This window comes from Asparagus officinalis, chromosome 1, assembly GCF_001876935.1.
Source record: "Asparagus officinalis chromosome 1, Aspof.V1, whole genome shotgun sequence".
Classification (NCBI taxonomy): domain Eukaryota; kingdom Viridiplantae; phylum Streptophyta; class Magnoliopsida; order Asparagales; family Asparagaceae; genus Asparagus; species Asparagus officinalis.
In genome coordinates, this window is record NC_033794.1 from 110,750,150 (window position 1) to 110,767,302 (window position 17,153).

Below are 17,153 nucleotides of genomic sequence, written 5' to 3' on the forward strand. Positions count from 1 at the left end.
AAAGATGTGATGGATATAATGATGCTTTCCCCCTTCTTTTAAATTCAGTGTGAGCATAGATATTTTTCTTCTTCTTTTAAAATTTTAAATTAACTGTAAGCATGGATATAATGATGTTTCTCTAAAGCATATCCGAACAAAAAGATATGCATGTAAAATCAAGATTAGACTTAACAACTGTAAGCATGTAAAATCAAGATTAGACATAAAGCATAGATATTTTTCTTCTTCTTCTTTTAAAATTTTAAATTAACTGTAAGCATGGATATAATGATGTTACATCATAGATATTTGAAAAATATCACATTTACGCAAACATTTATCTAATAGAGATGCATTCCTATGGTTAATAATAAGCAACAACTGTTATGACAATTCCGAATTTCACAGAATACTTTCTGTTCACTGTGCCCATAATTCCACCACCACCACGGCAACAAAATAGCAGGTTCATATTGATTATATGTGTGTATACATATATAAACTATATTAAATTAAAGAACACTATAATAGAAGTATGGTCATGTAATATTCATGCAATAACTACTATAAAAATTGAAAGCAACCACTTTTTACTGACGAATATGATAATTGAATATCCGAACTACATTATCTAAACTTAAAAGCCAACAGTACGAGTCTAGATCAATATAACTAAGTATGATAAGGAAAACCTAAATACTAGAGAAAATACATCAAAATAGATCATCAAATAAGTCACTGCAATATCCACAGAATCAATTAGTACTGCTCTCCCTCAATTTCTGGGTCACCAATTTGGAGCATCACCATAATAATGCATAAATGAGATAAAAAATTCAAGTAGGGACTATGAAATAGGAATTAGTATCTAATGTTTTAGTCTCAATACCATTACATATGCACAACCATGACTCTGATACCAACTGGTTGCTAGATGATGCTAATGAACAAGTTACGAATGACTGAATCTTTTGTCAAGACTTGAATCCTTGCCATATCATGTNTGGGGCCTGTCAGGATGATGTTTCTGTGCTTTAATATCCTGGACCTCCTATCCCAAATTTAACTTCCCCTTGGTCATTCCATGAAGCTATTGGTTTCTGTCAGTTTATCCTCATCATTTTGTTACCTCCCCTTAGATGTTCGATGAAGCTATTGCTTTCTGTCAGTTTATCTTCATTATTTTGTTGGTTTTTTGTGTTGACGCTCCTAGTCACCCTTAGCTTTCAGGCCTATGCTTCAGTAAAGTAATAAAAATAACCTAATAACTAAACTACTAGATATAATAATAGTAACCTGACAAAATTTGGACCCCAATGAAAACTGTCAACTCCCATTATTCAGTCTTCATCTACACCAAACTCAACAGAGCATATCATCCAGCTTCCAAATTGTCATTGCAACTATCTCCAGCCAAAAAAAGGGAAAAGAGAAAAAAAAGTCAAAACTTGCCCTCAGTATATTCGACCTTCTTCAATTTCCCCAGGATTCAGTTGTGATATTACCATTATACTCTTACTGCACAGTGTGATCTAGTATTCATCATTATGTTTCCAATCCTCCAATCTTAATCTCTACTAAATGCCCCACTTTTGCACGGTCAATGTCTCCGAAGGCGATACCCCTAGAAACTCAAAACCACCATGCATCTTAGTAGGGAACAATCAAAAAGAAACTTGCATGTATTAAACAATCAATCCCAACATAAAACAGTTCATAATTTTTTTTAAAAGGCACGTTATTAACAAAAAGATTAAAAAATGAGATGGAAACAGATTCAGCAGAGCTAAGTCCAGGCTGGATAATGATGCTTGCTAAATGGTTAAAAATGAAAGGAATATACTGGTTCAACACCCACTTTGAGATTATGACAAGCATCCATAAAGTACTGGGTGTTGGTTTTCATATTGCTTATTTTTATTTATAAGTGATATATCAAACTTCGAAGCAAGATACTATGTGTCCATGGTCAAGTAGCTCATCAGAACATAAAAAGATAAAAAAAAGATTAAAAACATGATATATCAGGTAGGCTGAGAAGGCAATAAGGGGGTTATTAGATGGAAACCAAGTTTTCGGCACTGTTTGGCAACAAGAGATTGTGTCTTATCTAAGAGATTGTGTCTTGTTGACTTGGTCAATAAGCTAGTAGAGCTGTTTGGTGATCAAAAATAGGAGGAGATTATTTTGGAGATTGTGTCTTTTGCAAGTAGATTTTGGAAAGCTACCTCAAGTAGTGTTTGTCTTTGGAAAGGAACTGCCAATTTTTTTCTTTCGTTTTTGCCCCTAATAAGTCTAATTTTATATCAATAATATTGCATATCCCTCATTTAACAAATTTAAGCTAGTTGCACAGCTACTTTTGCCAAACAGCTCTAGTCAATCAGCTAGGTACACAGCTATCAGCTTTCAGTTACAATTTCACAGTTTTCAGTTAGCTTAACAGTTTTCAGCTATAATCTCGCAGCTTTCAACTAGTTTTGCCAAACAGAGCCTTCATGTAAGAGGAAATGGAACAATGTCAGGAAAAAAAATACAAAAATCAAGATGCTTATAAAACATACAAGTCAGGTTCTTAATAAGGGTCATCAAGGTGTCTTACACTAAACTATAACATGGAGATATCCACTTGATGCGTAATTTTCAAAGGCTACAGTGGTGCCAAAATAAAATTTTCAGTGAGGTATCATGTTTTTTTCCCTTTAATGATCAAATATAATATATACAGCGATAACATACTGCTTCCTAAAATCAATGGGTCGTGGTGAATCATTAGACACTTGGGCTCATAAAGATAGCAAAGACTGAGAAGCCTGTACATGTTATGTTTCAGAGTAAATCTATTACTAATATTTAAAAAAAGCCACACTTTTGGTTATATCCTTATGTGTCTCAAGATTTCAAAAAATCCCAAGAAGTCCCTTTACAATCTACTGTTAAATTTGAACTCATTAAAGGGGAAAATTAGGAAATGCAAAAAACCAATATCCCACTATCAATACATGTGAAATGGTTAGATTGAGGAAATAAAAAACCACAATCTTCCACTCTCTAACCCGCTTCCATTCTCTCTCCTCACACTCTCTTTCTCTCTCCTCTCCAATTCCACCATGTTAAAAATCTAACTAAAAATCCCAAGAAAGAGAAAAACAATCCTTTATGCTAATGCTAATTGATTAAAATCGGCTCTTTCTCCTATCTCAATCTGATAGGTAATTACTACTTTCTATTTCATATGTTATGTGTTGTGACGTGGTTTGACATTATACGAGGGATAAGGAAAGATAAATCGAGATGTAGTGATCTAATAAAGAATTTGTTGATTGTATATTGACGATGGCATCGAATGGTACAATGAGATCTAAGACAATTGGTATTATTTTAAATTCAATCTACACTATTTAGTTCATTTATGACTTTTCATTGATTTAATCTTATTTAATTTGAAAATAATTCATTAAACTGTGTACTTAACTTCGTGAATATATTATTGAAATAGTATACGGTTAAAGATTACTAATGCTTGATATGAGTTTATTAAAACATTTCAATTTTATGAAAGTTGAAGAAATATAGTACATGAGTATGCTCAAATTTTTAAACACTGATTTATATTAGTAACTTTTTTACGGACAAATGTGTAATGTGTCATGCATGCATCACGTGCAGCAGAGACTAGTAGGGAAAATTAAAAAAAATGGTTATACAAGAATTATAAGCTGATGAAACAGACATAGTAGCAAAGGAATGTAGTAACATCAAGCAAACAAATAAGAGGATAACATAAATAAACCAAGTAAATAAGTTATGCTGTTTGATGTAGCCTTTGCAGTATTGTAGATTTTTACTTCTTTTAGGTATATGCAAGATATGCATTTGCTTTTACTTCTTTCCTTTTCGCCATATGTCTAGAAGAAATATCGCTACTAGGGAAGAATTTTCTTGCATCAGATAAATGAGCATAGCATCACGATACAGACTTCGTTTCATCTCAGAGACCTTAAAACTTTTTTCATCTCTTTTTATTAACCTACTATCTCCCCATTAATCAACTGGCATGCATTGGGAATGTTGGGAAAAACGCAAGGCTATCTCAAAATTGATAATCAAACGGTTAAAGGGGCCTAGTTTACTTCAACAAACATTTGTGCTTTCTAGTGAGAAATCTTGAAGGAAAAATACATGTAGTAGAAGTTACTATTATTTTTGTTGTTTATAGTCTACATAAAATATATAATAAATATTTCTATGTAGCATGGATTCTATTATGAAGTAAACATTCATATTATCATTAAAGTTTAAGTGTTCATCTACCCTATGTAATATATCAAGCAGTAACCATTCAGAATTTTAAATGGTAGTGAAATTCGTATTAGAGAGTGAATATAAAACATGTGCTGACATTTAACACTTTTTCCTTCGAAATATGTTTTCTAGTTTTATCCTCATTACTTTTTCTTCATAGATTCATTCCATGAGACTTGAAAAGAACCCAATCTTTCAATCTATATACTAACCTCAAGATTCTTCCACTTGTAGCCGACACTTAGCATCATTTTCTTAAACTGGAGACGTGTCATTTTTTATTAATTAATAACTTTTCTAAGTAAACAATTTTGATAATATATAAACTAATTCCCAAGATAAAAAAAATCAAAAAACAATTTTCTCCCCCCCCAGACTATTCTCTCCCCTTTCCGATGTGCTATCAAAATCTTCTTTGCACAACATTTCCCCTTTTCTCGGGCAATGGACTGCCCTTCCAATTTTCAAAAGAGAAAACTATTCTCTCTCGACACCCTGATCAACTAGCTTTTTAACATTATATCATTCCCAAAGTGTGATATCACCTTCTCTCTGATTAGTCTCCCTCTCTAAATTTTAATTCTACATTCAAATTCTTCTCAAAGCAATAATATTTCTTCACCATCACTGTCATCGCCTTTCTCCTCCACTCCAGCTCTGCACTATTCTCTCATCTCTTGGCATTAACTTCGTCCAGTCAAATGACACATCTTCGTTGCTGTCTCCGTCCATCGTCTTTGTCTCGACGCCTCATCCGTCAAGAACTAGGATGTTAATGCCACTATCCTCCGTGTTCTATGCAACATTATAAGAGACTAAGTTGAGAATAACAACTTCTTTTTTATTGTTTTAGGGTTGACTATTTAATCTAATTCTATGTTTATATTTTTTATCAAAAGAATCTTAACAATCTAATCAGAGCCCTCCTCAATTGAGAGAACTCCGAGCCTAATTATTTGTCACAAAAAGTTAAAGCCCCCACCCCCGCCCCCAAAACTTTAGCTCTAAGTTGATTGTAGCATCCTTTCCTTGATTTAAGCTCGGTCAGTTATATTATTAATTAATTGATTTATGAATTTTATCTATTTCAAGCCTATTATTGTTTGTGAACTGAATAATTTAAAACAGGGGTGCATCCTTAATCTTGGAATGATGACTTTCCATATTGTATTAGTTATTATTCAATTTTAGCTTCAAAATATTATACATTTTGATTGGCAATAATACTTCTAGAACTTATGTAATTTATAAACTTTGTAACTCATGTAAATTTATGAACTTTGTAACTTATGTAAACTTAGCTAAGCCAAGAATTTACTTCTTTTCAGATTATAGTTGCACTAATTTTCCTTTCTCATTTCTATTTTCCACCCTCAATTAACATGAGTTCTCTTATCTTCAAAATTGCTCTGGTGAACTATTCACTTAAGTTGACACATGCACAACAATATTCTTCAAGAATCAGAATCACCAAATCGATCATGTTCTCCATATCTACCAAATAATATTTAGAATAAAATCTTATTTGCACTCAACAACTCATGATTTTTTACTCAAAACAAGTTTCTTCTTTCAACAATTTCAACGACATAATATGTTCTCTGGTTGATCTCCTATTTTAGCGAAAAACTTTTAGTATAAGATAGGAGGAAATTATTATTGTTTTATCATAGTTGACATACATATTATGATGAAATCAATAAAACCTGATATTGAGTAATCATGTGAAAAAATGAAGTTCTAAATCTTAGCAAGCGTTTTGTGATATATTGGATGCTCATCATTTACAAGCATGGAGATGGAGGTTATCACAACAATTATGACAAAGCAAATTGTGACTTATCAAGTGATAAATATAACCCTATCAGCATTAGGTGTTACGTTGAGCACTTGCCAGTTGGCAGTTGGCAGTATATTATCCTAGTTGAATGTATTTTTTAAACAATATTTTTCTTCACTTTATACTTAATTAGATATATATGTGTTAGTCTTGGAATGATGATTTTTCGTATGATTTATTATTAAATTGCAACTCCAGTATATTATCATAATTCTGGAATTCATGTAATTCATGAATTTCAATCTATAGGTTGGGATTATTTTCTATATTTATTCAATTTAAGCTAAGTATATTATCATCAATATGATTTGAATTTATGCAGTTTTTGTCATCTTCTTTGTTTTCATTAAATAATGCAACTTTTTGTAGGCTTAAATATTTGAGAGCTTTTTTTTGGAATATGTACGCAAAAACACTGTAAATTTCCTAGAAAATTTTGCTAAAATTATATTCTAATGTATGCTCTTTATAGACCCTTAAAATAGTCATAAGACAAGGACAAGATGATTTCCTTCTCTTTACAATATATGATTTTCATTTTCTTTTTGAAAAATAATTTTGATCTAGTAAAAGAGTTACACCTTTCCTTTTATAAGGTTTATTTACTAAACATGCTTTTAAACTATCAGACAATAAAAAACAAAAAAGAATGAATTTGCATTATATCCTTCGCTAATGCTTTCCCGTTGCACTAAACTATTAGCCCCCCAAAAGCTAATGTGGAATATATTTAAGCTTAAAGTTTTTGTATCAGTTCCATTTTCCAAATTCTCATTTTAATAAATTCCAGAAAGTAATTAGTAAATTACTTATCTTTGGTTTTCACTTTAATAAACTCTAGAAACAAGTCAAGGCTGGTATAATAACTAATGCTTGTTCACAAAATTTATTCTCATATTTTCAGATCATAAATTAGTTGTGTACTACTAACATATGATTGAGACTTGAATTTGTAGATATTTTTATAGATATTAGTCATTATTTTGATCTACATTAGTTCATATGGTTAACTTTGATTTTGATTTTCAAGCATTAGTTGTTAAGAGTTTATATTTCTTTAACTTATATATTTTTTCCTTAACATCATTTGTTAAGAGTTATATTTCTTTTAGGTTAGATACTTAGTGCTAGCTTTTACAATTTTTCTAAAGTTGACATTTCTAATCTAAACAATTGTCATATTTAGGCCGACTTCCAGTAGACTAAAAAGAAGATGTGTGTGTGAAGACAGACATGGTGACTTGGATTTATTCGAGTTAGGTGGCTAGTTATTGAATGAATCCTAACCAAGTCTAAAAAATTACAAACAAGAGCAACCTTTTCAAGCTAATGCCGGGAGGATATGGTTGATGAAATGTCAGTCTAACTTAATTCATTCTATTTACCTCATGGCATTATTCTGAATGATGACTGGATCATTTCAAATGTTCTTATATACGATAGGGGAGCTCTATTGAGTTAGTTGATTTCAGTTCCCAGTTCTAGTAGTGTCACTCTAAAAGAAACTATTAATTAAAAGTTCGTACGGCTTAATTATATCTTTGAGTAATTTTACATTTACAAATCTATATACTTAATGTGATTATGGCAGGTATTTGTTATCAATGAACTTATTTCTTATGCATCTGTATGCTTCATCTGTATATTTGATAGGTAGTTCTACGTGCTAGATATATCATTTGAGTGAACGAAAACTTGATATTGCGTACTCATGATTTGGTTTTGCACCATGTTATAATATTAAACATATAAATTTGAGGCAGTCGACTATTTGATTATAAAGATATAAATACATATACTTAAATAATTGGGAGTATAAGTTTTCAAATTGACCACTAGCAAATGAAACCTGTATCAGTTTAAGTAACATCCTTTCTGACTTACACAATGTATACAAAATGATAAATTATCTTATTTGGCTTTGTTAAAAGTTTCTGAACAATTACGATATCAAACTTTTTTGGAATATTACAAGCCTAATACTAAAGAAGTTTGTGCATCGCACTGGTGTGAAACTAGTTAATATAATAGATAATTTCCTTGACTATTTGTTATGCTAGATTTTTTTTATTACTTTTCATACGTTATACAAAAATTCTTATATGATAGACACTAACAAGATTGGGGCTATTTTATTGATATCTTTGTGATTCCTATTAGTATGAGCACTTCAATGGTGCTTTAAATGTCAACTTCACGATTTTTTTTCCTATAAGAGTAGACACGATGTGAGATTAAAATATCACATATTTTGCAACAAATAACTTACAGACCTTAGGTTTGAGCCAAACCTATCCTGGACAATTAGAGATTTTTTTTTAATCTAGGTATTAGTCATTTGACGGTATTAGTTTTGATGCATGAGAAAGAAATTCCTAAAGGTTCTGGCAACTAAGTTTATGTCAAATTAAGCTCATCTCCATCCCTAAGCATATTCATCTAGATTCTATAATATATCGTCAAGCCCCGAACCTTTTCAACAATCATGCGTTGGATGCTTTAGCACAACACTAGACATCATCTCTAGTAACACCCACTCTTAGAACCACACTACTCAAAGTATGGGTGAGTAAAACAATAACACCATCATGGTCTCATGATCCAAAAGAAAACCTACAACATAGTTTCATAAATAATCCAAACAACTTGATGGCATACAAACAAACCTAGTGATTAATCTACAATATTCTATTTCTCCCCACATAAGAGAACATAGTTACCATATTCCTTCCATTACTACCAAAAGCCCATTGCCATCAAGAAAACAAGGAAACGTAGACAAAGATCCAATATTGGTCAACGTAAAGATTTGATGAATACCTACATGATACTGTTCCCAATTCCTAATTTCCTAGTTCATCGATAATCACCCAATCAATTTCGTACAAGAAAGAAAAACATCAGGCATTACAACAATTTAACTAAGGTTTAGGCTCTAATATATTCTCCCTCAAGAGTGAACAACACTCACATTTCTTCCACAACTACCCAAAAATCCATTCTTATCAATCCATAAACTCAATTGCATAGGAAAAGCACAGCATAACACAAGCAAGGACACAATCTTCGGTCAACATATGAAGAAAGAAAGAGCTTGAAAAAGACCTGAACATTATCCAGAAGCAAAGCCTGATGATGCCCAATCTCTCCTACTCCGGAAACCGCTCCTCCTCCATTATTCCCTCCGCTCACCGCCTTCCCCTCGCTCAGCCTCCACATATACCAACTCCCCACCGACCGATACGGCCTCCACCGCTCACAAATCTTCTCCATCTGCGACGGCCTGGGCACCTCCTCCAACCCATACAGCATCTGCACTCCCCCGTCCCCCACCGGCAACACGTCCGGCCGATGAAGCGAGAATATCAAGAACATGTGCACCGACCACGCCCCAATCCCCTCCACCATTGTCAACATGGATATCACCGACTTATCATCCATATTCAATATCAAATCATTAGATAAAACCCCAGTGTGAAACTTCTTCGCAAGATCTCGGAGGTAATTGGCTTTCCGAGACGAGATTCCAATGTGGCGCGAGGTCGCGGGGAGGGGAGAGGACGCGGCGGGGGTGACGGATCGATGCTCGTGCGCCGCCGCAGAGGGTGACGAAGCGGGAGTAGGGTGGTGCGGCGGCCTTGAAGGCGAAGCTGCTGGTTGATGATGGAGCGGGTTAGGGTTTGTAAGGGGAGAAGGAGTGGAACTGGTGGGGTTCGGGTGGCGTCATGACGCCGCGATGGCGGGGGGTCGGTGGCGGAGGAGGAGGAGAGCCGGCCGTCCGACTCGCCGGCGGCGGGAGAGGCGGCGGGGATGACCCTGATCGGCGCGCCGGCGCGGCGAGCACTTTGGTATCGGGGAGAGCTGCGATCTTTTGGCGGCGTTTCGGGCGGCCTGAGGCAGGATCCTTGATCTCTGATGGGCGATGGTTTCGGGGGAGAGGAGGAGGGAGGATTAGGGTTAGGGTTAGGGTTAGGGTTTTGTTCTTCGGACGAGGGCCATTGGGTTTGGGTCATCGTTGAGGGTCTGATGACGATGATGATGATGATGCTCTAGAGAGAGAGAGAGAGAGAGAGAGAGAGGAGCGGGGAGAGCGAGAGAGAGAGGGAAGAGGATAGGGATTTTGTTGTGTCTGGGTTTTGGTATTTGGTTAACCGCATGCGAGCCCAGCCCAGACCACAGACGTTTTCAGTTTCAGAGTCCTTTTGTGTGGCCAAGTTCAGCATTTACTCAAATATAAGCTCAAGGCATATATCATCTGACGCCAAGTCCTCCCATCCAATCGGTCCAAACACGATATTCCCTGCAGATCAACCCACAGTGTAGTTGACGCCTATGCCGAAAACACAGACCGACAGGATCGACCTTGTGCGAATACTGCACCGTGCCATCCCGACGAGGTCTGTCGAGAGTCTGGCATGAGCTTGCTTCATCCTCAATGTAAAGAGGTTATGTGAACTCAGCCTACGTACAAATTTACGCAACGATATCTCTTGTAGCGGCTTTGGGTAGGGCCCAATTTCCGGCACTGACATGAAATATGTTTGCTCGCGAGGTAGGCCTCCCGATCATCAGAACCGTAAAAGGCTTTCCAATTATTTAGGCTGGATTCTTTTGCGGAAGCCTTTCATTAACTCCTCACGGACATCACCACCCCCCCTACTAACTCATCATCAAGGTTCTGTCGTCTGGATCTTACCATGTTGGACTTCGTAGATACACAGCAACCTCCGCAACTTTCTTATATCAATGAATCCCTTAGAACCTTGAAAGGGGATACTGCTAGACCTTGCAAATTAAAAGATAATGTGCCCAAAAACAATACCCATGTGTCCACTCATGGAACAGCCCTTCATCAAAGGACATATATTTAGGGGCTGTTTGTTTTACTAAAAAAAGAGGGAAATCAAAGAAATGGAAAACTATTAAAATGAAGAATTGGTTTGGGAGTGTTTGGTTGGCTAAAAAAAGAAGGAAATCAAAAAAATGGAGATGAAATAATGTTAGTTGTCAAATTATTATTGGATGATGTGAGTGATTTTTTAAGAAAACTAGTTTTGATGTTGTTTGGTTGGCGAAAAAAATAAGGAAATAAATTATAAGAAACTTATTTCCTGTAGTTTTGTTGTTTTCTTTTGTTTGGTTCATTCTTAAAAATAAGAAATGAAATGAGATGAGATGAGTTGTCATTGTATTATTGGGTGATGTGAAGAAAGATTAAGAAAAGTGTTTTCATAACTTTTTGGGATGAAAATGGAGAAATGAAATGTTAATGAGATGAGGTGAATTGTTATAATATTTTATTGGATGATGTGAGTGATTTAAAATGATGAAAAGAGATGAGTTGAGTGATGTTTGGATGAAAATAATATTTTATTAGATGTGGTGGATGAGTTGTTAGATGAAAATAATATTTTATTAGATGTGGTGGATGAGTGGTTAGATGAAAATAATATTTTATTAGATGATGTGGATGAGTTGTTGGATGAAAATAATATTTTATTGGATGTTGTGGGTGAGTTTTAGGGATGGAAATGGAGGAAATAGTATTTTTTGAGATTTTCATGTTTTCCATTTCCATTTCTTGGTTTTCTTGGTTTTTAGGAAACCAAACAAACAGCCCCTTAACGGAAAATACTTGTACTGTTTTACAGTCTCTTAACCCTTGGGAGCAGATACGGGTGTACCTTGCAAATTAAAGCGTAAACTTCACATAACGGCTTCCCAAAGTTGGCTTGCACATAACCCATTTTCAACTTCGATAATTTCGACAACCCCACTAAACTATGGGGGATTTCTCAAAACCCCCCTGAATTTTCAAAGAAGTTATGCAACTTTTGGAAGTTATGTAACTTTCAAAGAAGTTATGTAAACATATGAGTCCTGGGACAGGTGCATGTAAATACAAGTTATGCAATGTACACAGTCATATGTTTCGGCTAACATATTTAGAAACTATGCTCCGTATACTCTACTAAGGTCAAATGCTCAATCATTCATACATGTCTAGTTAATGAACTAAACAGTCTAAACTGGTGGCATTTAACTATAAAGATGCGGCACAAAACTGCAACATTGTTCATCTTATAAAAACAATTATTCAGTCGACAAGATTCATTTTTGCTAAAAAAACAATGAGGTAACTGTTTAAGGCAAGGCACATTTGCCACTTTAATTCGTGAACTTCTCAAGTCATTATTGGAATATCTAGAACCCTGATATCTGTCTCCTACTATCCCCTTTTTTTTTTGGATGATTTATTTAGTTGATTGATTAGTCAATCTATTAAACTTCTCTGTTCTTCAAAAAATTGATGCATCCGAACATCTCATACTGTCATTTCAATTAACAGGTACATGTCAAGTTCTGAGAAAAACATCGTAGTAAAATGAATATTTTGGTATGTGAAGACAATAAGTATTGATTTGCTGTATCAGAGTGATTTGTGAGGAGCTCTACGCTTTTAGTTTGATTCTTGACTAAAATTATGTGGGTGACTTGGATAAACCACATTACACCTCAACGTGATATGATTTCCCTCTCGTATATGATTGTGGGCCAGTTTATTGTGCATTATCTTGGCTGTTATCTATTATTCATAACCACGTTTTACATAACATTACTATATTAGTCTCTCAATTAAATGACTTCAAAGTCTTTTTTAAGGCAAATCGAAAACTATGGACATGTTTGATGACACTGAAAATGTATGCAACTTTCACACGTGACTCACGCATAGGGGTGCTAAACCGTATTCATAACCATATCCATTAATAGAATACGGATATGGTTACTCAAATCTATAACTGATTAGATATTGTTACGGATATAGTTTTGTAGTGAAATATCCGGATTCATATTCAAAATATCCGAATATATATTGGTCATACTGTGACAATAGTTTTAATCCTTAAACTATGGATTTGAGTTTAATTTTGATGATCAAGATGTCCAATCTTAACTTTTTTGATATAACAACAAATTAATAAACTCTTTTACGTCGCATGAGCTATAGTTTTTTTCAATATTATCTGGCTTTCTCATAGCCGTTTTTTATCAGCATGCATAGCGACTTATATATCCATATGTATATCTGTATTCGTATCCGATTTTAGCGGATATGAGTACAAATTTTTCTTATTAAGGAATATTCATAACTGTATCCGTACTCATTATAGGAAAACGGATGTGGATATGGTAAGTATCCTTACAAGACGTATCCAGACCAAATGCACCCCTACAGTCATGCATGATCCACAATTTGGTCATACTGGAAATTATGACAATTTCACATCTTAATATCCCGTAATTTGTACGTTCCAGTAATATGAACCTTTTGGTATGAATTAAATGCATAATTAACAAGAAGGACACAATTGACACTGACACCAAAATCCTTAATAGGCTGTGTTTGGCAATGGGATAAATGAAGGGTTAAGAGGGTTTAACCCTCCATTAACCTGCCAAACACCAAAAAACCCCCAAGAGTTAGTTAACCCTCACGTGACCCCAAAAACCCATTTAACCCGTGATTCCGAGGGTTAACAATTCCTCTCAGATAGGCGGAACAAGGCTTAACCCTCCTTCTCACACAAGGGTAGGCGATGGAAATCTGATGTTGGCAATGGAAATTAGGTAGGCGGTGGAATTTTGCAATTTGGCAGCGAAAATTAGGGAAGCCCGCGATCTTTTTCAGGTATACGGTTTGATTCGAATCAATGCAGTTCTTCCCCAAAATCAATTCCCTCTACTTCTTTCCCTCCATTTTTTCCCTCTAAAATTTCTTCCCCCTTCTTGTCCCCAGCTATTAATAGGAATTTTCTAGGGGAAACAAGAGAGGAATTTGCAGCCGATTGGGATCTCAAGTGACAGGAGGCAAAAATCCAGAGAGGTATGTTGATTTTGCAATATCGAATTGATTTCCAAATATTTACCATACAAGCGATTATGTTCATATGAGACTAGTTTGTTGATTGTTGTTTTCTGCTCTTATTAAAAGCTTACTGAGATTATGTTGATTGTTGTTGAAATTTAGTTCGATCTCAAAATTTTAGTATTTTAGTTGCATAGTCTGACCTCTTCTTCTTTGAAATTGATCTCCTTGGTTCTCCTCTTTGCTTGATAGATTTATGAAATATTTCAGATGGTTAATGGTATGTAATGGTTTAATTTGTCTGAAAGTTAGAGAATGTTTATGCTCTGTAATTGTTCTTTTATAAAGGGTTATATATTCAGTTTCCTGGCTAAATAATCAGTTTCCTAGCTACATAGCATCATTACTAAGCATATATTCAATTTCCTGGCTAAATATTACATATCATTTCAGATGCATATATTCAGTTTCCTGGCTGCCAACATTTTGATGCTAAGATGTGATGTGATCAATTTTAGATTGATTGTTTTAAACTCTAAAAAATGTGAATGGCTTATAAATTTGATTCCAAGTACACAATCTCAGTTTTACTACATTGTTTATGCTTGCTGCTTGAGCTTTCTCTCAGTTTTGTTTTTTGCATCTGGGAATGGGTCTAAATATGTAACATTCTACTCAATTTCATTTGTTGAATATGTGCCATATGTGTCTTACATGTCAGTTTCACTAACTGTAAAATCTAAGAAATGTGAATGGTTTATAATCAAAACTAAGTCATTAAATTGTCATTTGCAAGGCATCAGTCTTGCTTCACCTGATGAATGAATATTGTCATGTTGTTAATTTCAATTTTTTTGTGCCAAAAACAATTTGATTCCAAGTACACAATCTCAGTTTTGTGTCAGACATCAGAAGCACCATGTAACACATACACACCATTACATCATATGCAGTAAGACATTGTTTACTATCCATTGCCAAATATGTGACATTCTGTAGTTAATCCTCTAGTCCTGATTGCTGGATAGTCCTGATTGCCCTCAGTTTTGATTCAGACAAGTTTTGATTCAGACAACATAAGTTGTCTGCAGAACATGTAAATTCTAAAGTGTTTATGCTTGCTGCTTGAGCTTTCTCTCAGTTTTGTTTTTTGCATCTGGGAATGGGTCTAAATATGTGACATTCTACTCAATTTCATTTGTTGAATATGTGTCATATGTGTCTTACATGTCAGTTTCATTAACTGTAAACTCTAAGAAATGTGAATGGTTTATAATCCAAACTAACCAGTCTTGTTTATGCTTGCTACAATATCAATTTTTTTGTGCAAAAAACAAAAAATGATTCCAGGAAACTGAATCTCAGTTTTGTGTCAGACATCATAAGATATTTTTATGTTTACATTTGATATGATCTTTTATGATTTGTTGTTTTAAGACCCAGTAACACATACACATGATGTCTGGTTTATTGTTAGATTGTACGCATACCCAGTAACACATACCCAGTAACACATACACAATTATAATGTACAAAATTGACACAAATGTAAGCAAGACCTCGTACATTTGATATGATATGTTTATCCGTTACTTTAAACTGACACAACTTCTAATTACTTTTATGCTTACATTTGATATGATCATTTGATATGATTTATTGTTTTAAGACCCAGTAACACATACACATATGATGTCTGACATCCTAATGTACAAAACTGACACAATTGTAAGAAAGACATCATAGTTTTCGAAGTTTGATATGATCTTTTTATACTTACTTTTGATATGTCTTTTAAGAAAGACATCATAGTTTTCGAAGTTTGATATGATCTTTTTATGCTTACTTTTGATATGTCTTTGTATTTCCAACACAATATTTTACATAGCATTGTTCAATTGATTAATTTCTTTTAAAATTCTCATTATGATCTAGAATGGCTAAGAAGAACTTCATATCACAATCTCAACCCGAAGGTGGGCAGTCAAGACCTCGTGCCAGGAACTGGACTATAGAGGAAGATAATTGTTTGATGGGAATATTAAAGGAAATGGTCCTTAAAGGAAAGAACAACGGAGGTCATTTCACTACCGAGCAATGGCAAAATGTAACCGATGAGTATAAAGTTAGGACTGGACAAAAGGACAGAGGCAAACTACAAATGCAAAACCGTTATAAAATTTTGAAAAAACAATATTCCCTTAATTACAAACTTCGAAATAAATCAGGTTGGGGTTGGGATGAAGGTAAAAATATGGTGATTGCACCTACCGCAAAAGATTGGGAGGCACTGATAAAGGTATTATTTAATGTACTCAGACAATACCGCCCGAATGAGCTTGGAACAGGGGCATTGAGTTTCTAATCCTCGAGGACTCCTCTTTCTGGTTTTCCTCGTGCTCCCATCTCGATAGTACAACTCATCGGTTTGAAGGTCTGGGTAATCTATCGCGTGTCGGCACGATTTCTCAGGTATAACGTCATAGTCATCACCAGACGATAACGTTTCCTTCTGAGAGCGAATTACCTTCTTCGGACTTTCGAGAGTCACGCGTCTCGAAACGCGCCTTTGTGGGCGCGAATTCTCGACGGGCTCCTGAACTTCAATGCGCAAAGTAGTGCGCTTGGTTGCCCTGATTTCCTCGTCATATTGAGGGTTGTGGCGACCCCCATCATGTTGATTCGTTCGGGGCTTTCTTAGTGGGCCCAAACGTCCTTGGATTGGAATTTTTCTTCGCTCCTCGGTAAGTGGATCGAGGCGCTCCAAGACTGACTTCCTTTTCTGGGATGGTCCTGCGGGATCTCCCGGAGCAGTTGTGGAAATCATCGGCGGTCTGGATTGATTCGCCGGAGGTTGAACTTTCGGAGGCTGCAGTTGTTGCTCCTTAGTCTGAATCGCCGCTTCAGACTTCGGTCTCCAAGTTTTACGGGTTGATGGCGGCTTCTTGGCCACCTCTTGGACTTGAGCTCGTGCCTGCGCTGACATTGCGCGGCGCTTGCGAATGCGCTCCTCAAGCGTCGAACGATTCCGTTTGACCCGGACCCATTCGCTCGTTGGCGGCTTGGAGGAACTGCCATTCATCGGTGGTTGAGGCTGTTTGCCTCTCCTGTTCTTCAGATCCGCGTTGTAGCGGATTCCGTCGGTTGACTCCATCG

General features: G+C 35.4%; 1 protein-coding gene across 1 annotated transcript in view; it reads right to left on the minus strand.

The window, feature by feature from the left end:
• Positions 1-9,811, minus strand: part of LOC109828963 (DNA-3-methyladenine glycosylase 1-like) — a 10,686-nt gene extending 875 nt beyond the window's left edge. The window contains exon 1 of the mRNA XM_020395982.1: positions 9,233-9,811. Coding sequence (XP_020251571.1) covers positions 9,233-9,568 — 336 coding nt within the window. The 5' untranslated portion in view covers positions 9,569-9,811. The remainder of the gene's footprint in view (positions 1-9,232) is intronic.